General features: G+C 37.8%; 1 protein-coding gene across 7 annotated transcripts in view; it reads right to left on the reverse strand.

Moving 5' to 3' along the window:
- The window catches only part of THADA (THADA armadillo repeat containing), a 168,429-nt gene that overhangs the window by 41,475 nt on the left and 101,963 nt on the right, over window positions 1-24,991 (reverse strand). For 4 of the 7 annotated variants that reach the window (XM_074579573.1, XM_074579572.1, XM_074579574.1 and 1 more), the window contains exons 30-32: window positions 20,129-20,244; window positions 17,103-17,318; window positions 5,729-5,814 (exon numbers count right to left, since the gene is read on the reverse strand). In XM_074579573.1, coding sequence (XP_074435674.1) covers window positions 5,729-5,814; window positions 17,103-17,318; window positions 20,129-20,244 — 418 coding nt within the window. Of the gene's footprint in view, window positions 1-5,728; window positions 5,815-17,102; window positions 17,319-19,819; window positions 20,245-24,991 lie in introns of those variants that run through there. The other 3 variants (XM_074579576.1, XM_074579575.1, XR_012586100.1) reach the window with 2 other exon arrangements.

Raw genomic sequence — 24,991 nt, forward strand, 5'->3', positions numbered from 1 at the left:
CCAACTACACTTCCTTTTGACTTGTCTAATTTAATGTCAGTAAGCGTAGGCCATTTTGTTGATTCTATAAATATCTTTTAAACCTCTACCTTCCTTGAGTCAAAATAACATTGACCAAGTGCCACTGTCAATATACTCGCACACAAAGTTTATATAATTTTGACATAACAAACAAAAATTGCTTTCAATTTGTTGAGATGGAATTTCTTAAGTTTAAGCTAATTAGACCACATAACCAAATCACGCACTAACAAGCTGCCAGCATTTTTGTTCAAATAACTGTTTGGCGACACTTCTTAGGGATCTAGGTAAAGAAATTAAAGCATGGCTAAAATATCCAACCTAGTTATTCCTGTCAAATTTTTACCATTTAAACATTATCAGTTTTTTAAGTTAGCCTGCAGAAAAACTTATTTTAGTTACCATTTAGCTTCTTGTGAAAATAAGAAAGAGTAAGTACAATATAGAAAAAAAGCAGGCACAGCCCTCAAATGCTATTTATAAGTCCTACAAATTGTATCATTTGGGCAAAACATTTAAGAGATTCCTACTTAAAGAAATGATTTGTGCTTTCATTGGAAAGCAGCTAGAAGTTTGATAATGCATACTATTTCTACCAATACGTTTTATAACTTCTAATTAAAAAGGACAAATATAACTAAGAGAATGGTATTTCCAATATACGTTATTTAAAACACAGTATTTTGTCATATTTGAGAGCATAACAAAGGACAAAACCAGGGGACAGTTGTACATAATTGCCCATGTTTCTGATCCCATACACACATGTGTGATGCACAGTATTTTTTGCAATTGTTTCTGTTGTTCATGAGCAGGATTTAAGAATTTAACCAAGCTACGTCTACAAAAGGTTTAGCTGTTTGGAAGACAGTAAGAAAATGGAAGGCTGCTTTCAGAAAACTCAAGGAAAGAATAGATTACTGAGAGCAGAATACTGGCAGCTCCATTTTGATATCAAAACAGTCTATATATGAACAGGATTAATTATGTAAATACCGAGTAACTGTTCCCACTGATGAAAACAACAGTGGAGTTTGGTTAATCTCAAGAATTTCTATAAATTCTTCCACCTCAAATGTAGAAAGCAAAAACGCATGGTTAGACGTCAAGTGGCAGCTTCTCCTAAATCACAGATCCATCCTGTTTGACATCCTGTTTAAATGTTTTCTCTTTCTCATGAAACTTGAATTTTGAAGAGACTATACTCGATAACAGGCTAAACCAGACAGGAGATTCACAGCATATATACAGAATAAAAGAACAACTCGGAAGGATTATCTTTGGCAAATTTTTCTTTCATCTTTTCCCTGACTTCTGTTCAACATCCCATTTCACTTACGTTGATGGGTTTTATGGACTCAACACAGTACTTATCGACAAGTGCCATTTTTTTGGAATACAAGCCTGGGTAAAATACACTTTTATTAGTCAAGTATATTTTAGCAAGTTGCATCCATTTTTCCCTTCCTGAATTGATAAAATACTACCAGAAAACCATTCCGAGACATGAGCAAGAAAGAAAACGTGACCACTTTGTCTTGTGGCATTCTTCATCCTTTACAGAGAGACAGAGCATCTGACAGATCTGAGCATTCGCTGCAATGCAGCACTCTGGCTCCTGTGTTATCAGCACCGCAGGATCTCAGTGATACTTTCATCTTATTGTTTAGCTTCAGACACCGATTTCCAGGAGAAGATATGAAAGCAGGAATGCCTATGACAGGTCCTGTCAGAAGTCCACATACCTAACAGAAGAATCTTATCCACTCTATCACAGCATAGCCTGTCAGTAGGCTGGTACTCTGTCTCTTGCAAAGCCCATCTCTGAGTGCAGAGAAAAGTGCATAACCTTGGACGCACACACGGATCTCACCTGGACTCAGAGGCATTTTCCCTCTCCAAATATGCCTACAAGTCTTATTTGCTTCCTCCAGTAACGTCTGAAGTGTCAAGGTCAGGAACATCCCCCTGTTCCGACACCACCCACTCTGGTGCTGGTTTACTTCTGGAGGAGGAACTTAACTGCTCTTTAGCAAGGTACAAGTACCAGAAAATTCTCTGGAAGACGACTGCACTGTTCTACCCATTAGACTGAAGAGGCCCTGGGCATCTGTGATTTCAAGCCTATAAAAACAGTTACTGTGGAGACAATATATCAAAGAGGTCTGCAAGTACAAATTCACTGGCTATTATTAATAATTATTAATACTGACAATAGACATTAGCTCATCAAATAAGCCTAAATCTGGTAAGAACTTTTGTTTGCTCTCAATAAAGGCAAAAATAGTATTTTTATTTATGTATTTTAACTTTTTTTTCTTTAAAAATGGCTTCATTTTTTTTTTCTGAGTTCTAACTGTAATTGATAACTGAAGAAAATACTTGTAAGTTTACATAGTCTTGGCATTATGTATTATCTCTGCACATCAGAAGACCCTCAAGCGCATCAGGAGCTGGAAAAAACACTCTAGATTTTGCCTATCAACTCAAGGAAAGAAAACTATTTTCCCAGTGATGTGAATCAGGCAACACTTCCATCCAAAACAGCAAATGAGAATAACTACGGGTTTGGGGTTTTTTTGTTTATTTTAAGATAAATAATCATCATTTGGCCAGTAACAAATTTTTAGCTGGACAAAACGCTTTCGGTATCCATTACTCCCTGCCTTCCTTATCCAACATTTTAAATTGTTTTGAATTTGTGAAGTAAATTCCCTAAGGGCTGTCCTGCACTTTAAGAGACAGATTTTATTAATTGAAGACAACAAATCACTTACAGAAAATAATCGTAATGTAGGAAAGGCCTAGGCAGGGTTGTACTCTGAAAATCTCTTTGTAATTGTAGCCCCTTTAGACAGGCATAATCAATTAGAAGTGGTCTGATTTTAACCAGTTGCAGGCTCATTACATTGCATTCCTGTTTCTGTTGATGAAAATCAGTTTCAGCCTGTGGCCTGGAACTCATATACAGCACTTCCTGGGGCCTCTTAGATAAACACATCAAGAAACAGTTTTATTTGGATTTGTCCTTCACCCTTTATTCATTGAAACAACTTTACAAATCAAGATTAGAACAGAGAAAGGTTGGCTCATAACCAGAGATACGCATATACGAGTAAGATATTTAATCTCAGAAAAGTATAAAGCTTCGGTTAATAATTATTCTTTAAATATGACACTCAAAACATTCATTTTTAACTGCTGAGCTTAGTCTTTTTCTTACTGCGTCATGGGACACTCAGCTTCTATTTAATATAAACATATTACTCCTCTATTTCAGAAGGGCTTCTGCCTGTGATATTTAGAATTGTCCCTAATGTATCTTCAAGTTTTCAAAATTGTATTTCCAGTCTAAGTTTCTACTCTCTGTGGATATTGCCTGCAATATATAGTTTTAAACCTATATAGGAATGAAAATTTTAAGCAAGACAATACTAATGAACTATCCCTGAGCAGAAAGAGTCTGCAAAAATAATTGCTTTCCTTCTACAGAAATTGTACCTTACAGTACCCAGGTTTGGAACAGTCCACATGAGCTTTGAAAAATAAATGAACACAGTATAATCAGTAATCCAGCCGCAGCATGGTGCAGTTCCTCAGGCTCAAAGGGCTATTCGCAAGTCAGGGGCATTAAAAAAAAAAAAAAAAAAAAAAAAAAGAAGGGGGGCTGGGGAGAGGGGAGCTTCCTAATGTGGAGAGGTCAGTAAAAGCCTTTGCAAATGTGCAGGAATTGTTTGAAAACCAGAACAGACAAAAAACCCAAAGACAACTGAAACAGGAAAGAGACTGCTAAAGGAAATGTAATGCCCACTCAGTAAGCAAATGAGGAGCCCTAACCTGGAATACTGGCTGTTCCTTCATAAAAGAAAATACAAAAATAGAGTTGAAGGCTGAGTGGCAAGAATAATCACAAGCAGATGAAAAAAAAACTTGATATGAAGAGAATACAGAAAGAATGGTATGATTCATACTGCAACGGAGAGGAACAGAGGTAGTGGATCATGGTTTAAAAAAGCGCAAAAATTAATATTCCAAAGAGGATCTGTCTTCAAAAAAGGAGTACTCAAATTAAAAAGAAGGGTGATGAGCCCAAGCATGGCTGAAGAGGGCTTTGGGGGTTGTTTTTGTTTATTTTGTAGATGTGATGCACAGCTAGACTTTTTAATATATTGCAAAGGATAATCACTAAGTACCATGGTACATCAGGGAACTTTATTTTGTATAAATAATGAAAATAAATAAACATATACCGTAACCTAAGAATTACTGATGGTAGATATAGCTTACCCAAAACAAACATTAAAGAGCCAGGAAAAAACTTATCCCTAGAGACATGCTATATTGAAACTGCTTCGTATATGGTGGTGCGTTGCTCCCCATAAAGCATACAAGCCCTTACCTAGTCACAAACAGTGGTCAGTACTGGCAGAACGAGACCTACAGTGCAATATCATCTGGAAATTTCCTTCACTGAAAAGTAACATCTTGGTATCTGGGACCCATGAGAGAGGAACGACTCCTCAGAGGACATGAAAGATCAGAGCCATCTCCTAGAGTCCCTGATAACCCCAACCGTCTTCCTCTGGTATAGTGGAACCCACCTGTCACGTATTTTCTATATGTCTATGCTTCTGTTATAAGGGATAGACTCTGCATCAACCTATCTGAAGAAGTTCGTTTCAGACATGTTCATCACCAACTCATTTTCCTGACAACTATCCCTATTTGAACTGTGCATTCACAAGAAATCACACAAATAGCAATTATGGAATTAAATGGAACTACTTCTACCACACGTCTAAGCAAAAAAGCAAAAGGAATTGGTTTTAAAATTAAGAACAGCCCCCAAAATGAGACTATCTGAAATAAAGAACAGTTCCCATGACTCAAACGCAGTGTTAGAATTAGTCATTAAGAATTCTAACGAAGTGAAAGAACTATTCTTTAATTGCCTTCCTGGACTGACAAGGTAATTTATTACTCACTTGTTCATAAGAAATGAACAAAACAGGCCCACAAGGAAGCTAGTTACAGCTGACCAAAAGCTGCCTATACACAGTCACACTTGAAAGGGTATCCCTTCTTCCCTTCCTTTGTTTTCCTTAGTGTTTACAGTGTGCTTTATATTGTTGCAAACAACACTCTGCATCATTAAAGCCACTGATAATTCTGACTAGTCATTGAAAAACTTCACAGTGATAAAGAATCAATATAAAAAAAAATTAAAGAAGCTGTCAGAGTTGTTTCTTATAAAACTTCTAAAATGAGAAAACAGTTTCTCTAAAACACTTTCAGGTGACTCAAGAGAGAACATCTCCGTAGCTTTCGGGAAAGGTTAAAAAAAAGTAGCAATATTCCAGAGTTTGGATTTTGTTCGTATTTAGAACCTTGGATCAGAAAAACATTTTGGAACACTGGAGGGGATCTTTTTTGTTGTTACACAGTTCCAGGATTAGGAATACTGCAAGATCGTCACTTCAGTCTTTGACATGGAGATGTATCTCATTCTCCTCATCAACAATCCCCAGGACAAGCTCTACAGAAGGCAGAATAAATGGCCTGTTTATACAAAACAGCTAAAGGACTCCAGCATTCAGTAGATACCAAGAGTACAAGTAATATATTTTTGTTTTTCCATATTTAACAGAGCTCAGAAACTTGCCCACAGATATTCCACCTGATTTATAGAACAGTACATTTGACTTACCTTGCTTTTGAAACTTTCCCAGGTGAGTACTCAGCATCACAAGGACATCAAGACAGGCAGCTCTCGTCACCAAACAAGGATTTGTCCTAGAAAAATCAAATTACTAAAGATTAAATCTTTATAACACCCATGCTCAGAAACAGCAGTGAAACACACCAGCTTGGTGTGTCTATTTTACTTAATTAATGAAGATCAACTACTGATCAAATTAGACTGGATATACAAAATAATTAGGCCAAGTTATCGAAGCTTCACTTCCTGGTCCATTCTGAATGGCAGTCTCCGTAGCAGAATGGCAACAACCTTCCTCCATCCATTCCACCAAATCGCAGTTTATACATTTCATTATTATTGGATGAATCCTGGCCACTGGTGTGTCCTTGTTTTGCGTATAGATAATGTGTGTAACTAAATGCATTAAGAAAAGTAAGTCTTCAGGTCTTATTGTTACAGTTCATAAAAGAAAATTCCCCGTGAAAGGTACCTACAACATCTTTTTAATGGCCATAGCGCTCTCACTGTTCTGATGAGGACCACAGAGGCACGTATGTTTTTAAAATTAGATTATTTTTTTCCCAGACAACAATATTGGGGATTCTGTGTGTATAATGCAAATTGGTAACGAGCTACTTTCTGACCTACCTCTTCAAGTCACAAGTGATAGACATCTTCTCTCCAATTAGAAAAGTAAAATTCGGTTAACATCTTCATTTTTCTTCATATTGTTATCACTGTATATTTCATCCAGGAAATATAACTTAATACATGAACAAACAGGAAATCCAGTTCAAAACACAGAAATTATTCCAATGAGTCCAATGGGACTTGGATGAAACCAAAAACTTTTAGAATCAAGCAGCACAGGCTTAAAGTATGACTAATTCTGTTCAGTATCTCGTTTTTATTTTATCTGGCATTTTCTTTGTATGCTTATCTTGACGTTTGAAACTCTTTCAAAAAATAGTTAATTAAAAATGTTCCAACAAACATTCTCAACTCTAACATCTTTAAAATTCAAGAAAAAAACTTTTTCAAATAAGCTATGTGATCATGACATAAAAATGAAAGGTCTGAGGTTCTTGTGTAGAAGTTTGGCAGCTGTATTTGCCTATGGAGAGTTAGCCTATGATCCTGTTAAAAAAAGACAACTTTTACCAGAAACACTGCTCTCACCTTCAGTAATAAACCCTGTAATAACCCTAATGCTTTCTTTTATGGCCTTCAATATTAGGCACCCATATAACACATAGCAGACTACATGCTGCCAGGATCACTCTTTTGAAAAGGTTTTTACTCCTTTTGCATAAACAGAGACTTTTTAGACACTCTTACAAGTGAAGCAGCCATGAACCTCCCAAAACTTCTCCATGCTCGCCTCTTACCACTTGCCTTAAAGCACAAGAGCTAAAAGCCTGCCTGCAGAGAAGATGCACATCAGTAAGACCTGATACCATAAGAAGCCAAAGCAATTTTAATATGGCCTATTTTTGAAAAACTGTATTAGGAAGACTTAATTTCTAACTACCCTGACGAAGCGGACCTCTCTTCTGTATCTTGAGCATCCAGTTGTTGCCCAAGTTGTTCTTCACAAATCTGTGTCAAAACACCACCAAGAAATACTCACAGGGTTAGGAGCTCAACACACAAGACAACAAGAGTGACAGATCACTCAAAGACAGAGGAAAAAGAAACCAAGAGGTCTCTCACAAGTCCTCATAAAATGGATGAAAGCAGCCACGACAGATTTCAGTTAAGATGAGGAACATAATGGGCGTTCTGCGCTTCAGCTCCCTTGAAAAAGGACCCACTTATTATTCAGTCATTTCACTGGAAAGAAAATTTTCAATGTACAAACTGTGCCTTGGGAAAAACATGGCTGATGCAACCTTTACTGAAGAAGTGACAACAGCAATTCTGACATGTTTTTTTATTCTGGTCCAGCTTTTAAGCATTTACCACTTCATTTTGAGTATGCGCACATGCATGTTTTGATTTTGAAATGAGGCTTTTCTAGCATAAAACATGCCAAACGTTTGTTCTTGGCTGGCTCCATTGCTCTGGTGATGCTAGTGAATTCTCAGCCGTATGTGCCAGACAGACACAACAGGAAATTCAGTTTTCCAAAACCAAGAAATTTCAGTGTTGTTCAGACTGTAGCAGAAAGCTCAGTCTTGAAGACAATCAAACTGTGATTTGCATAACAGACCTGACAGCCAAAAATCACATGCTGAACGTTTCAAATGATGCACTGCGCAGTATTTAAGATGACCTGTTCGTGCAGAACTTCAACAATGAGAGTGGGAAGAGTACAAGATGTTTCTTTTTTAACACAGATACTCAAATAAAGTGGTGTTCTCATAAACAAGCTTTGAGGAAATCTGCCTCCAAACAAGAAAGTCACAGCAGTAGCAAGGGCGGGAGCTCTAGGCATCTGGAACAGCGTTCCTTTTTTTGTCCAAAACCCAAAAATTAGTTCATTTCCCTTCCAACCTGGATATTAATGGAAACAAGAACATCATATACTCATTCCAGATGATAAGACTGTATGTGACACTGAACAAGACAGGGCTAGAGATGGTAAGGACTCTCATATCTAAGGGTATGTCCAGACAGAAATATAAAATGGATATCAAAACAATATTCATACTACCACACATATACACTAATAGCAGGCTAGTGATGTCAGCACAGAGATCCATACCTCATTAAAGTAATGCTTTGTCTACATCAGCAAGTAGGTTGGTTTAATAACAGCAGATCTCTGAAGTCAAACAGCTGGTACCAAAGACCCAATGGCCACCCTACATACCATGCCCAGATGCATTAAAACATAATTTTCAGAAGGTCATCATATTGCTTTTTGTTTCTCTTTGGATACAGAGTTTATAGCCAGCCTGCTCCAGGAATCTCACTGCACTTAGAAGCTTATCCCACAGTTTCCAGAACTCCGTCATGATGTTGTACTTTGGAGGTTGACTGTCCAGGTGGAAATAAAAATCAGTTCACGGACAAACAGTGAGTTAAATTTCACCAACAACCAATATTGCAGAATATTTCAACACATCTGACCAAAGAGAGGTCAAAAGCTGTCTGCCCTGAATAACACGTCAAAGGTAAGCATCGTCACAGACTCGACCTGCCTGGCAAAGGGGAAGAAGACACCTGCAACCTTTAGAAGCACAGGCAGGGATGGAAATGATGACTGCTTAGAAAGAACAAGGCCCAGAAGAAACATATTACTCATTTAATCAAGGAGAATGAAACAATGACAGGGGCTGCCTCTGTATCCCTAGCAGATCATCACAAAACTCTTCAGGAGATACAAGGGGACTGAAAAAACACAAGTCAAGATCCAGCCTAACAGTATCTTCAGTATGGTGAAAAAAATGTCTTTTTAAAACTATTATTTTAGGTAAGCGTGTTGAAGACTAGACAAATCTGAAAACACAGGTGCCAGTTTCCATACTATTAATTGTGACAATTATACCAGATTTCTGGATTAGATCCTGAAAATAGCATCTTCCAAACGCAATTTCTTACCATTAACGCCGAACAAGTAATGGGGGATAGGGTAGTCAGACTTCTTTGTAATATCATTTCCAATTCTGATATATGAATATAAAATTAGAAAAGATTTGAAGTCACTGGCAGGAGGAAACCTTTTGTTAGCTGTTAGAGTCCAGAGATTTTTTTTTTTTTTTTTTTTTTAAGAGAAAAAGGTTAATGGAACTAAATAATCCTCCTAAATTCTCAGGCCTGTGTTCAAATGCCTTTGAAGAGGCCCAGGTTACGCACTTCTAGACTATTTTATGACCGGAGTAACAATAAGCTATTTGTTTTCAACAAGGAACTGCCTGGTAGGTGAATGAGGAAGCATACCCTTCAGGAGATATTCCCTCTCTGTAGATATAAATCAGCCTGGGCAGGTTCAGAAGCCCCACGTGCAACACTGCGTTTTGCTCCAGCTGGCTTTGGCTACCTACAGTAGCGCTGGGACCGCTTTGATTTCTGTTCTGCCTTTACTGCCTTTAAGTACCACTGATTGCAGCTTAGGTCTACATAACATAAAATCAACCCTAGACTCTCAGTCTGGAGCTCTGCAAATATTATTTTTTTAAAAGTCTGATTCACCTTTTATAGTTAAGTCATGCTGAATTTAAGGTACTCAATGGTTTGCTTACCTTGGATGGCAGATCTGATGCAAACCAAACTGGCATTTATTGAAGAAATCAGCAATATGTGGTCACAGACCTCCTGTGTGCCCTGCTCACACACACGGTTTCAACTCTATCAGGAACACATGGCTTAACTTCTAAAATTCAGTTTCTCTTATATTACTGTTTATGTTAAAGAAGATCAACGTTAATGAATTACAGAGCAAATTACCTCCCCTTCCAAGGGAAACAACAAGAAGCAAAGAACATGGAAAGCTCGCACATTTGGCCTCAATTCTGTCAGAACACTGGGAAAAAGATTTAAAGAAACTAAACATACAATCTCTCACTCCTCTAACCACTAAGGACTGCAGGGGCCCTTAAATAGCATTTCTACTCATTACAGGATACCATTTATAACCATTCAGATTTCTATTTATAAACAAGGATGCCAACACACCTGTAACATAGAGCAAGTACCAAAGAATTTTAACGCACAGCTTTTGCAGATTCTTATTCTCTTTTCAAACCCATAAGTTTCAATGACAGTAAGTCAGACGACTTAAAAAAATGACAACTATTTTCTCCTGGATCATTCCTCTTTTTCCAAAAGAGCATCACCTCACTTAGAGATGAACAACAACAACAGTAATATATTGCATTTGTTACATAAATGAGACAGATACAAGTCACTGATTATGAAATCAAAGCTGTTCGTGTTAATGATTATAACATTAGGTTTTGGTTATTCTAGTCAATAGAAATTCAATGTTTTCCAAAGAGGTAGTTTATTTCTCTCATATTTTTCCTCATTAGGAAACAGATGTTGCAAAACTATTAGCAGAACAAGCACTATAAACATACAGCAACTTATGATGTTTACTAAACATTTAACAACATAAAAATCAAAGCGTATTTGCTCAAACTCTCAATTAGCACTTAACAAATTTCAAGTGCAACCTGCCAATCAATGTCTATTAAATAAAAACCTTAAACATATCTCTCGTGAATTAGTTTAGCTATAGGTTTCTTACTGTAGTTAGCTATCTTAGGGATAGCAAAACCAAAATTTTGGTAAAAGGTCTCAGAAAAGCTCTGTGTTTTGCAGTCTCCAAGCTCTTAGAAGAGTCTGAAGGATTTCAAATCTTTGAGCCAGTGCTGCTTTATGAAAAAAAGCTAATCTCATTTCTCAAACTGGAATATAACTTCATTTAATAACTAACAAAAGTGATTTTTCTCCTCATAATATGTAACATGTACATCACAGTTTTGGTCACAGTAAAACAATATATAACTACACAGTATGTCAGCCAACATTTTTTTCCAGAGTACAGTGCAGTGTTTAAATGACTGTTAGCTGCTTCTAATCTACACACTCAAATTGGTTACTCTCAGCCCCAATCTTTAAAAATTGATGACAAGATTTGGCTCATGAATCAAGCTCATGTAGAACTCTAGTCAAAATTACACAACTTACAAAGCCACCTATAAAACCATGTATTTTGTCCAAAAAGTTCACGACACACTCTTAAGCGTCAGGGTAAAGAAACCAGTGCTGGCAAGCTTTACAAGGGCAACTCTTTCAAAGGCCAATTCATAGCTGCAAACAAGAAGAGAATCGTCCTTATGACTTGCATGACTGTTTTCATTTCCATTTCCAAAGTGATCAATTAATTAAATGAACTGCCTGCTCCTTCTCTGATCTTTAATGAAAAAGTCACTCTTACTGTAATGCTTTATGTTTCTGAAACATTTGGAAAGGCTGAAAAAAGCCTAAAATTCTTGGAAGGAAGATCTTTTCACAGGATTAAACTTATCAATAGTATTTTAGGAAGAGCTTCATATTAAGAGAAAAAGAAAACTTGTAATAGCTAAACATCACCCCATTCTTCCGTTTAAACAACATGTTGTCAAAAAAATCCCCTCAGCAACATCTATTAAATTTTATACTTTAGCTGGCAGAAAATAAATCCACCTGCTGGTGTTGAATTTAAACACTGAATTCTCCTACTTTCTATCCACCAATATTACGTGAGGTTTTTTCTTCTAACCGATAAATCAAATTGGTTTCCTAGACATCATATTCTAGCGAATACACAGGATGCTATTGCAAAAGCCTTTCCACAAATCCTTGTATTTCTGAACTTTAAAAACATTTCTGATGAGTCAACATTTTACATACAACTAAGGCTGGAATTTCACCTTTAGCTCTAGGATAAACACAGGGAAGAATCCGGATTAAGTCCAACACGTCCTAATGCCAGCTGGTACTTGGGGACGGGGTCCATGCAACTTCCTATTCTGAGTTTCCCAGTCTGCCTTTGTCTTCCATAATCTCAGCTCTTCAGGCTGGCACACTGAAAACTACATTTTAGGTTTACAGTGTATCTTTCACTCCCTATCAGCTTCCAGCTTACTCCTTCCTGAAGAATGGCAAATCTCTGCAAAGTAGTCTTTCTTCTGGTGGCCAAATTCTTCTGATATGTGACCTGCAATTGTATCAGCTAAAATATCTTCTAAATGCACCAAGCAGTGCATCTTCTGTGGTGTTTGAGTCTTGATACAGTCAATTCTACATAATCCTTAGGGGGCTATCCATAGGGAGTTTTATCCTTGGAGCGTTGCTGATGAACTGGGCCAAGCTGGCCTTGCACTGACCACATTTTACTTGCAGAGATCTGGAAAGTGAAAGCTTATTGGAAATCACATCTACACATACAATGAGCAGCTAATTAAAAGATTAAATCTTTCATTGTTTTGTTTATTAGCTTTCAAATTCCGCAGTATTCTAGAGACTGAGGGTTTTTTGGGGTATATTTGCAAGGCAGCCTTCATATTTTAATATATTTCCTCTCAAAGCCCCCATCTGCAGCACTGAATCAACATGCACAGCCTTCCTCTTGTCTTTTTGAGGAGATATTAATAATGGATTTAATTATTAAACTTTGTCCATAGCATTTTTAACCATGTAATACAAAACCAGCACATCGGTGAACATCTCGGCCAACAGACCTACATTTAATGGAAAGCATTTAAAAAAAATAATAATGAAGCCTACACTACCAAGTAATCCTTGCTGAGTTCCTGGAAGTGCAGGAACACCCGCATAGAAATACAATCATCTCGTAACAGCGGATCTGCTTGCCCACTTGGTTTTGTTGAGATCTTCTTGGAGTAATTACCATGTACACGGTCCCCCTGGCTTGCCCATTCTATAAGACCAGCTCACCCTGCGTTATAGCAAGCATCTTCTCGATAGGAAGAGTTACTCGTCTGCTGATTTAAGTTTTTCTACCACCACCAAAGCCAGATTATTATATTGCTGTTAGTTTCCCTGGTAAAGACAGAGAATTTATTGCTTCAAAAAGAAGCTACACAAATTATTTTTTCATTGTGATACCACCAAGAACATCCTGAGTTTCAGCTATTAAGAAAAATTAATTTGTGCTCTGGCTGTCCTTGGTGAATGATACTGAAAGGTTGTGTTTTGTTAGTGTTGTTTTTAGCATACCGGATTCATAAAATAATCCTATCTGTTCTCTTCCTTGTTCTTTTAATGAGAACCGCATGTGATCCCTTAGCAGCATCCTAAAAAACTTAAGAGGTCAAACTAATCCCATCCGCAAATTTAATGAATTTTACACAATTAACATCAGGGGTTTCGCCTACAAAGAGGCAAGCTAGAAAGCTATTTCGTTTATTTATTGGAAAGCGTTTTCAGATATGAGAGAGGATTTATGTCCAAAACCCGCAACACATGGTTTCTGTGTACTCTGAATGTTGCACTTATGGAGGGAACACATCCTAAACCACCTTATTCAATTCATAATATTCCCTCAATGTTCATAGTTGAGTTAGGAGTGTAACTGTGAACCAACAAATGTTTTATCTTAGGCAAAGTACATCTTAAACTTCAGTCTGAAGTTTAAATATCTCTACTGATACCCAAAGCAAGTGTTCCAAACCAAGCAATCACCAACTGCCTAAATAAACAATTTGTAGCAGCGTTAAGGATACCGTTATCAAAACTGGTGAAAGAATGGACTTAAGAGCAACACAGAAACTGGAATTAGCCTGATAAAAGCACGTAAGATTTAAATGAATGCCTCCAAAAATACATTCATGAACAATGACGTAACTGTTATGACTCTGCGCTCAAAAGCAAAGATGAAACCAGGCTAAATTAGGCTCATGGGTCAGTAAGTGCAGATTAATAAATTACCACTGTGCATCTGATGTGCAGTGACTGTTCATACTGGCATTCTTTGCTTTCAGCTGGAACGGGACAAAAAAATTTTCCCTTGATGTTTTGTGTATGTAAGAGCACACACATGAATTATTGCTCTAGCCTAGCTGACAGAAAGTTAGCTTTTCAATTTGAAACCTAGTAGATAGACTTCCACAGAGCCAGGCTCAGTCTTTAAAACTATTTTCAATTTTTGAACACAGATGTATAATGCATACAGACCACTAACAAACAAAAGCAATTAACTGCACTTCTCAATGTGTAGGTTTTAAAGGCAGAAATGAAAAAGTGGAAAAGTTAGAAAACAGGAAGATGCTAAAGGCAGACATGGCCTTGGAAGGACAAGAAGGTTTGTCTTGATGCAGTGAAAGAGGAAGCGGCAAGGGAACTATCTGAAGAGAAGGACCACTCTGCCAGGAGGATGATCTTACATTCTCATTAGTTGTTGTCTTCTTGCTGTTTTGAAAGTACAAAAAGCTTCCAAATAATGCCCCGCTTCCAAAAATCCCACAGAGGCTACTTGCAAAGCTGCAGAGTGTTCATGTGCATCTTGAACCAGTATCTAGATCGGCCTGCATGTGCCTCTGGAAACTTCCAGAGAGCCACCATAAAGAGCACAAAACACTGTTTTGTCTTTAATAGCCTGCTCACTAGAAATTACCGCTCTCTCTCCTAAGGGACAATGAGAACAATAAGGGCATATTTAGGTTACACTCTTTGAGCCATGACGGCCTGAAACCACAGCGGGGCCACATTCCTGCTTTCCACACAGATGGCCTAAGTGCACCTCACATGAATTTCCTTCTAGGAAGGATCTCAGACTGGTTGCCTGCCTGTTGTCACCCAAATAGTGCTGCCAAAAGCAGGGGGAGAAAAGGGACGCTACTTGATGGAGTGCCATGGCCATTAACTGTTATAAAACGCCCATGCAATGTCCCTCATTCAAAGCAGTTATAGCTGGGTCATCCTAGAGTCAGCCTGGAGAAAACTGAGCAGCAAGGATCTCAGTGGACAATGAATGTGGCTTTGAGCCTGAGCCTGAATAACTTTTGCCTGTATTTGTTGTGTGAGCTTCAATCTTGTGCCCTTACATCAGGACCCATTCGTATGTTTAACAGTCCTATCCATAAAGCAGAGAGCTAAGCAGCAGCACCCCAGGGCACGGGATATTTGGGTTATAAAGCTAAGTGCACACACCGCAGGCCCTCCATTCCAGACCAACAAGTGACTCTCTGCAAAATGCAAAGCCAGTTGGTTTTATACAAGGCTGTTCCACACAAGTTAGTTTCAAGAAAGCAGCCTTCTTAGAAGTAAACTTTCCCAGTGCGGACAAGCTCTCAGCTAAGAAATGGCACATGGCTAGAGGTTAGCAGAGTATGTTATTTGACTTCTGGCAGAACCTCAAAGTCTTTTTCCCCCTCCTGTGGTCTCCAGTAAGAAGGAAGGCGGAAAAAAAAAAAAAATCAAACTAAAAGCACTGGAAGACAGCATCCTACAGCAAAGCTGTGCAATGACGTGATTTCACAAATTTTCCAATACCAATACTTAGCCATGCCAAAGGCTACAAATGAAACAAGACAGATATTTCCGGGCCTTCTGTACAACAAATTACCAGCTCCAAAGGCTGCTCTTTTAGCTTTCTGCATTTATGAAGCGGAAGGCATCTAGATTTAGTCTTGTAATTCCTTGGTATACAGTCGAGCTAAAAACTACTTTATTTTTTTTTTAATTCATATGAAAGAGCTTTGAACTCTTTTCTAAGGCTTAACTTGATATATTGATTTTTTTTTTTAAAGCTTTCACCAGATGCATTTCCATCACTTCATTCCATCACCTCAGTTCTCCAACAAAGCGGATTTTACGTATTTTTTAATTTCTGTTCTCCCTGCATCTTCCGTACTTGCAAAAAACACAAGAAACTAACACTGGTTTGGGGTTGGGGAGAAGCAGTAACATTACCAAACCACTTTAGATTAACAAGCAAGCGTATTTAAAACAAAATAAAAAACACCAAATGAAGTATAAACCTGCAAGCGAAGTGAAAAGTTTCAAACATCACCTTCAGAAGTGAATGGAAGGCAGGTCTCATTCACCAAAACATCAAAAATGGAAATGCTACTTTTGAATACTCAAAAAAGTTAGCATTTTGAGGATGTAAAAAAACCAAAACAACCAAGCACCAAAACAAGGAAGGTGGAGGAAAGATTTTTTCTTCTGATATTTTAATATATGCTACAAAGGAGAAAAAGTAACCATGTCCCACTATCGTGAGAAGCCTGCCTTCACAACAGACAGAAAATACCAGCTGAAAAAGTGAATGTTTTATGAAATTCAGTTTGGGGAATGTGAGCCATTATTTTATTCTCTAAAGCAAAATCAGGTGGGGGAGTGGAGGAGGGAGAAGAGATTAGTATATTACAGGGAATGTGCAAGTTTCTTGAGCTATTCTACACCATTATATTTTGATGAATGGCAACTACATTCTGACTCTGAAAACATGAAAAAAACCACACCAACAACCCAAAAACCCAAACAAAACCCCCCACCCAGTTCAGCAAACAGCTGAAGAACGATAATCTTTCCCACATATATATACACACGACAATTGAGCCTCATTTTTATGAACTACTTAGGCAATTTTAAATTTTGTAATTCAAGTTTCTCAGAGAAGTTTGTTCTATAGTACAAGGGAAGTATGTATTTGAAAGAACACCAGCAAGCACTTTACAGAACTACCACAGAAATGTGAATGAAGACTGATGTTTGGAAATAATTCCCTATTTCCCAAATTCACAAATCGTTTTCCTGTTATTTTAACTTTTTTTACCCATTTAAGATTAATAGTGAGGGCCTCAAATAGCTCCTCTTCAAACAATCACTGCACTGCAGTATCGGTGACATGCTAAATTATCTCCTTATGAAAAACGCAGAAGAAACAGATGGAGATTCCTTAATTTTTCTCTGGGGTACTCACTTCTCTCTGCCTGAACAGAAAGAAGGTAAGAATGACTGTACACGGACCGAGGATCCAGCCAGCCGCCACCCTCTCTGACAGTGACCAGCAAGAAGTCCAACAACAGGGCATGAATGAAGCGCTGTTTTCCTGATGTGCTCTCCCAACATCCAGAAAGCTGCACAGATGGACTTACCGAGTTTCACAACTCGGTTGCCAAGCAACCTCCCAAAACTCCTTTAAAACAAGAAAAAGAGAAAGAAAAACAACAAAATGCCCCAACCCCACCGTTCATCACAGAACGGCTGTAAAGCTGCACACTGAACATGGGAAACTAAAACTGACGGAAAATGCCATCTATTTCAATATCTTTGTTTGTTTGGGTTGTTTGTTGGGGTTTTTGTTTGTTTGTTTTGTTTTTAAATCACACCACACTGAACACATTTATCTCAAGCAGAAAGTCAGGAGGCAAGCAATTTTTTTCAGCTTTATCATTTATTGTAGTCTTAAGTTTAAAGCGTATTTGGTTACCAAATTTGGCTACCAAACATTTCATGGATATTTTACTTGCTTTTTCTAGACTTTTTTTTTCCCTTTTTCTAAAAAAAGAGTAAGAAAAAAGAAAACACACCTTAGCTCAAAGTGTGCCTAAGGACGTACGGTTTTATGGGCTCATAGAGAATGATAAAGTATATTAGAAATTTGCAAAAAGAATTTATGTCTGTAAAAAACACAATGCCTTAACTTAGTGTTGCAAACCTGTATGCTCATAATATAAAATTTTACGATCTGAGGAGAAAGACATTTAAAAACTTTATGTATAGCATTAACTGCATAATGGAGAGCGCATGAATATGAAAAGAAGGCTACAACAAAATCACAAAATGAAAACGTGCTACTGGCAGAGGGTTAGTATTAGCACATATAGCTGTGGCTTTTTACAGGCAAGTGAAAGAGAAAATACATCTTTTCAGGCAAATACCAATATCATGTACCAGGATTTCTTAGAGACAGCCTGAAAGCATTTCCTTTCTGGAGATAATAATAACAGAAAAGAAGTCAGCGCTAATATGACTGATGTATTAAAAAGACCAGTTGTGAAAAAATACTTTGAAAACATAGATTTATTTAAAATCTGTAATGAATAAAGCCTGGCCCATACATATTTGCTGCAGGAGAAAGACGTTTGAATTACTTAGCACTAGTATCTTTCTACTGATTTTGGCTTCTGGCATTTGTTTTGGGGGTTTTTGTGTTGTTTTTTTTTTTCTTTATAACAGTATCACTGGATTTAATTTACTTAAGTAAATTACCATTCTCATTCAAAGACTTAAAAATGCTTATGCTGAGTCAAGTCAAAAGGTCCACCAAATCCACCATGATGTTTCCAACTGGGGCAGAGAGCCGATGCACAGGAAAGGGAAGTGCAAGAACAGTGACACTTGCCAAAACCTCTCTCTCAACCTTCAAGGTTGCCGAAGAATTTCTTGAGCCAACTGTGATTATCTACATACTCAGTAACCTTACTGGGCTTTTCTTCCATGACTCTGTTCAATCATTTGTTAAAAATTCAGATGGTTTAAAAACAACAGTATCTTGTATCATGGGGTTCCACAGCTAAACTAAAATTACATTAAAACCTACATTATTTTGTTCCTTTTAAATTTACCACCTTGTACTGCAAGGGATACTAGTTACCTGTCCCCTTTCCATTTGATTCATAGCATTAATCTGTTTTTTCCCATGTCATCCCTCAGTTGTCCCTTTTCCAGGCTAAAAAAATATCAGTCTATTTAGTCATTCCCCATCTAGAAATATTTCTGTACTTACTGTCAGTCTTTTTACTGTTCTTCATTTCTGTCATCTGTGGGATTCACACAATATTCAAATATACAACACAGATTAACAGACAAACATAAGTGTGTTTTCTGTTTTTTTCTGCATTTTTTTATGGTATTTGCCCTCTCCCCTCTTGGGTGATTTTTTTCAAACAAAAAATCTGCTCAGCCAACCACTCTTTTCCCAAGTAAAGTCCAGACTGCTTTATTCATGTGCATAATTTCACAATTATTTCCACCAAGTTTAATTGCCGTATTATCACACTCACTCTCTCAGGAATTCTGTAATTCTCAAAGATCAATTGTATCTTGATTACCCCCAACTCAGTTAACACTGGCGGAAGACTTCCTCACCCCACTAGTCATCTCCCTTCTCCAAATCCCTTATGATTTTGCTTTTGATGATCACAAAGCAACATAGGTTTTATCAGAGATCCCCACAGACTTCATTGGTGACCTCCCTCCACTGTTGTAAACCATACTCTAGAATATTTTACCCAATTACTGATCTAGGCAAGGTCTTGTGCTCTCTGTCCACAACCGATTCAGGCAGGAATTTTCAAAACCAATTGATGAGATCAAGTAGATGAAAAAGAGAGAGAGGGAGAAGAAAAAAGGAGTTTGTTGATTGCAGTATATAGGTCATCTGAAGATCCTTTTACAGAAACCTAAGGAAAATGTTTCCAAAACTATCTTGGATTGTTTGTGGGCAGCTAAAAACTTTTGATTGTTTCAACAATTGCCATGACATTTTTCTCCTACTTTTCTGTAAAGGTCAAAGTCAGAGAAAACAGTAACATAAAAACCTCATATATGTGGCATTTTTTTCTTAGCCCAGAAGCAACATTCATCCTCAAAAAGGCTGCTTCTGGTGGCATTTTCATTCACACTTTTTTTTTTAATGTCTGGACTATAAATTTACCAGAGGTTCAACTAAGATAAGACTGAAAAACAGTAATGCACACAGGTAAAGTATACTTGGGCTTTTTCATCCTTGTTTTTTTTCGGGAAAAAAAAAAAACAAAAAACCCAAAAAAACAATAGAGCAAACTAATAAGGCATCTAAATTTTACATGTTTCTAGAGAAATAAGTCTGTCTACCTTGCCAAAATAAAAAATAATTTAAAAAAATCAAACATCAGGCAAGACCTCCATATGCTAGTAACCTGTGTGTATAAACATAGATAGATATGTTGTGTTTTATCTTACCTTTTAGCCAACCACAATTTGGTTCCTATACAGGTAATGATGTCACCCAGTCCCTGCTGAAAGTCTGAACTAACGAGCTGTTTTGATTCTAAGTATGACTGCAGCAAGTGAAAAACCTAAATAAGAGAAAAAGAAAAAGTATAAAAAAATTGAAACTAGAGTTTGTAGCCACTGTGTTTCTTCCAAATAACCATAAGATGAAAACAACCACCTGCAAAATTAACAACTACTCAAGGAAAAACGTACATTCATTTGGCATAACAACAGATGGAATTCTTAAATTGACTATTCTTTAAAATTCACTCATCACAATAATTGAAGAACAAAACATAGGAAGTGCTGGAAGATGTTAACCTCCGTGAAGGGAGCAGAGGACAGCATGATGAACACCACTCCTACTGGCCCTTGCCAACTTAAGCATCCCTTATCTTTCAACCTTTTTGCGATGCCATCTGCTCACCAGTGCCAGCACAAGTGTCCACGGAGCACGCTGGCAGCTTGGCTCACTGGATGTAGCAGGGCTGGTTGTATCGTACAAGGACAACCAAGATGACAGAGAAGGGTCTTTAAAATCCACACACTGAGCAAAAAGCTTTTTAAAGGCAGTAGAGTCATCATGCTCGCACCTTTCCCTTCCACCGAGAGAGAAGACTGAGCTCCTGCACTGGGGCTGTGCACAGACTGCGCTATCTGCTCCAGAGCTTCACTTAAAAGCCTAGTAGACAGGTCCTAGTTATCATGAAGGAAAGAATCCAAGATACCAAAACAGAAAGCATGACCTGTAGCTTTCTGGTCAGACAGTTAACACCACAAATAATTTGTCTTAGAGATCTTCCTTTGCTATTTAAAATAAGGTTTTTCAAGTAATATTGAATATATAGAAGAGCGTTAAGAAAAAACAGAGTTACAAAAATATGTATAGTCATCTAGCTCATAAGCATGAAAAGGAAACATTGGATAATATACGATACCAACTGCATAGTGGAGAGGGAGTCTCCAAGCCCAGCCCCTGTAGTACCCATCCTCTCCCCATGTGGGGAGACATAACGCACGCTTCTGACACAAGTGACGATGCCCATATCATCCCACTTCATTTTGACCGTTTCCACTCATATGCAAGTGAACAGACAACACTTAGGGGAGTTAATTTCTAAATGGAAAAACATGGAGATAGGCGGTGCAGTACTGAAGCCTAATGGGAGAAACCTTGCTTGGGTTAAGGAATGTTAGGAGCTGAAATAGGAGGAACGGGTGCTGACTCTCCCTCTTCCTTTAACTTGTCTTACAGCCTCCAATTTCACATTCTATTTGCCTACACAGGTAAGTTACATTGATAGATACAGCAGGATTTCTACACAAATTGAAATAGTACGTCTCCCATTATTTATTGAAACTGGAGATGTGCAGAATTTAAGAAGCTTTAGAAGTGTTATCAAACCATTTCTGAAAATACATACATGAGCATTTTATATGGGAACACTCTTAACGTGTGAGAGTATTACCACTTCGTACTTGCAAAGTGACAATTTTATGACTAATGGATCGAGCTGGGGCCTTCGCTTCACTTTGGGAAAAGAAAAACCTTTATATCCAGATTTTTACATTTCAGATCTTGGTTTCCCGCATTCCAGCTGTCACTTGCTCCAGGGGTTATATTTTTTTGTTTGTTTGCTTGTTTTGGAAACATAAGCACTGCCGCATAGCATTAACTTGACACAACTTCATCTGGGTTATTTTTTGTGAAATTATTCAAGTGGAAAAACAGCTGCAGTAGTTTCAAATAAGCACGGAAACAGAACAGAAGAGATGTCAAGAGACTATCTAATCCATACAAACACTGAGGCAGGGTTTAAACATTCTCCGATGAAACAAATGCCTGACTGTCCTAATCCTGAAAACAGACAAGAAAGCGAATTCCAAAATATTTGTATGCAACCTCTTCTAGTGTTTCACCCTCAAAATCCAAGCTCTTGAGGTAAGGTGTTCCTCTCCACTCCCACCCTTGCCCTCATGGTAAACAACTGTTCTCTGGACACCATTCAGTCAGTCCGGATTTTTTCCTAGTGAGGTACTTATTAAACACAGAGATCCCACCGGGGCCCTTTTGACAGGAAGAATGAAACAAACTCCTCTCCCTCTGTTAGCAGGTGCTCTGCAGACAAGAGACATCCTGGAAAGATAGCTGTCATCTTGTCTTTCTTTTTTCAAAAAGTCTTCTGAAGTCCTCCGTATTGTACAACATTTTATTGACGGCAGACCCATCTTTCTAAGATGTTTTTTCCATGATCATTTTGAATTTTGATCTTTTTCTACAAAGTGTTTTGCGAAAGTGCAAGCTTGCAAACATTTCAGAATGTCATCAGAAATCTCCACCTTGAATCCTCTTCTTTAGCCTGCTCTTGCCTGTGCAACTGTCCGCTTATGAAAATGGTTTATGGAAGTAATGACTCAAAATTAACCTTTTTCATGAAAGCCAATGCATGAAGTTACCACTACTACTTGTTTCTCTATTTTTTTTGTGGCTTGCCCTTAACCTCTGTTAAGTGATGGACACTATAGAAGAAAAGGGATGAAAAAATAATGTATATGCAGAAGCTTTTCTTATTGCCTTTTATATCCTCTGCTAATTGAAAGTCATTTGGTGCCTTAACCTTTCTGATTTTAGTCTTCTGTGCTTCTGTTCATTTCCAGGAACAAGAAGGGATTTACCTCTAAGCAATAATATAAAATCTGTTTTACAATTATGAAAGGGCTATCATATTTTTTCCTAGAAGCTTAAATTAAGTTAATCTCTTCAGCTTTGAAAACAACTCCCAAAATACATCCCTTTTAAATACAAAGGAAACCTAAGTAGTTTGATAGTTCAAGTAAAAGGTCTTAAGAGAGGCAGAACTGTGCATATTAAGTAGGTCAAATTTGTGGATTTAAATTAGCGCAGGTAGGAAATTCAGTACTGAAAAGGCAATCAAAACTCCTCTGCAATTCAGTCTCTATGTGAACCATATCCTTTCAATACCATTCAGAAGATAAAAATCAGAGGCCGCGAACCATATTTAAGCAGAATTAGAAGGTGCAACTCATGTAAGAGTTTGATTCACTCTTGAAAAATGTTGGCATTCATCAAAGACAATGTTCAACTACTGTAGTTTACCCTGGTTCAACTTTTGACATATGCAACACGCTGATTTTCTTATTCAGTACAAGCCCTCTATCGTTTATTCAGGTCCCCTCACAAAATTTGAGACCTAGAAAGTTTTCCCCACATAGGAATTATTTTTTTCAGCGTAAGGTTTTAGAATGCCTAAACTAAATTTGAAATTGTAATTCATGTCTGCATGTTTTATTCAAAGCCTTATTTTACGTAAGCTAAAACTGGAGGCAACCAGACAAGCAATCTGTAAAAGTTAACCGCAGTAGTTCTTCACTTCCATTATGTGTGACAGGTCATTGTTTGGCTTATAGCAATATTGCTGCAGCTTCCATGATCTAAGACTCCAAGGCAGGCAACGTTTGCATGGGGAGGTAGCAAGTTTTATGAGATTGCTTGATATAGATAATAAAAGAGACAGGCTTTGCAGCACATGGCTCTCCTCAAGTCCAAAATAATACTCGATTTAAAATCCTCTGCTAAATTCATCACTTACATATAAATGCAATGAGGTCATGGTGTTCCTTCTGTATGTGGGATTGGTTTTTTTATTACACTCAGGCAATATATTAATCATTGTTTTTCTTTTTTAAAGGTAGTTTTACAAGAGATTCGCACTGTCTGTAGAGGAAGGTTTATGAAGACTTACAGGATGCCAGCAATTATCTTTAAATTTGACATTAATTAAACACCAAGAAAGCAGCCTGAAAACATCTTTGAGATTTTGGGAGTCCTTTTAACGTGACTGAAGACACAACACTCAAGGTATTTTCTGTAGTTCTGTGTAACCCTGCATTAAAGACAGCAAGTTGCTGGATGCTCACAAACCTCTTCTTCCCCCAAGCAGGCTGTTCATGGAACAGGCTAGTACACCAGCAGGACTGTACAGACTGCTTGTCAACCTGGGCAAGAGTTGTTAAAACAGTGCAAGCTGTGGGAAGTCCAGGTAGTTGGATATATAATGGGGAACAGCATCCAGTGATTGACCATTCTGAGATCCTTTGGTCAACGAGGTTCTACTAACTCTGAGCCGGTATGTCCTAAGCTGCTACAGGTAAAAGCACCAACATGGGAGGACCTCCTTGTGCAGAATATCACAGGAAAAGAAAACAACAACAAAAAACTCAAAAGCACCAAGCCGGCTCAGGTGTGACACTATATCCTAGTTAGCAAAACCCAAGGACCCAGCATGCCAATGAAGGGAAGCTGTGTTCTGCTCTCCAGCCATTCCCAACTTCCCGTACCTTCCCTCCCTTCCTTGGTGTTGTCAATGCTTCATCCTTGTTCTTCAGCTGCAGAAGCCTCAAGAAAGGGGGGGAGAAAAAAGGAGAGCAGGGAAGGGAAGAGGCAGAAGAAAAAGGAAACAGCCAACTCGGTTCCCTGCTGTTCCATCAGCACACACATCCTTCTGTCCTGTTCACATCCATCCCCCACCAAACAGCATGCTTTCAGATGCAACACTGAGAGCCTTCTGTGTCTCCCTGTCATGACATGAGAAAATCGAGTGTTTTCTTTGTACCCAAGCAGACATGAAGACATAGTATCTGCCATTTTCCAAGTGTTCATTTGGGATGATCAAGTAAAAAAAAAAATGCACGCTGCTTTTTTTAAAAAAATAAATACTTAAGTGATTAGACATCAGCTAAGCCAAAAATACAAATCATGAGAAGCAAGAAGATACATTTTTCTCCCCCACATCAACTTTGATATGATAT

Source organism: Larus michahellis, chromosome 3 (genome assembly GCF_964199755.1).
Source record: "Larus michahellis chromosome 3, bLarMic1.1, whole genome shotgun sequence".
Classification (NCBI taxonomy): Eukaryota; Metazoa; Chordata; class Aves; order Charadriiformes; family Laridae; genus Larus; species Larus michahellis.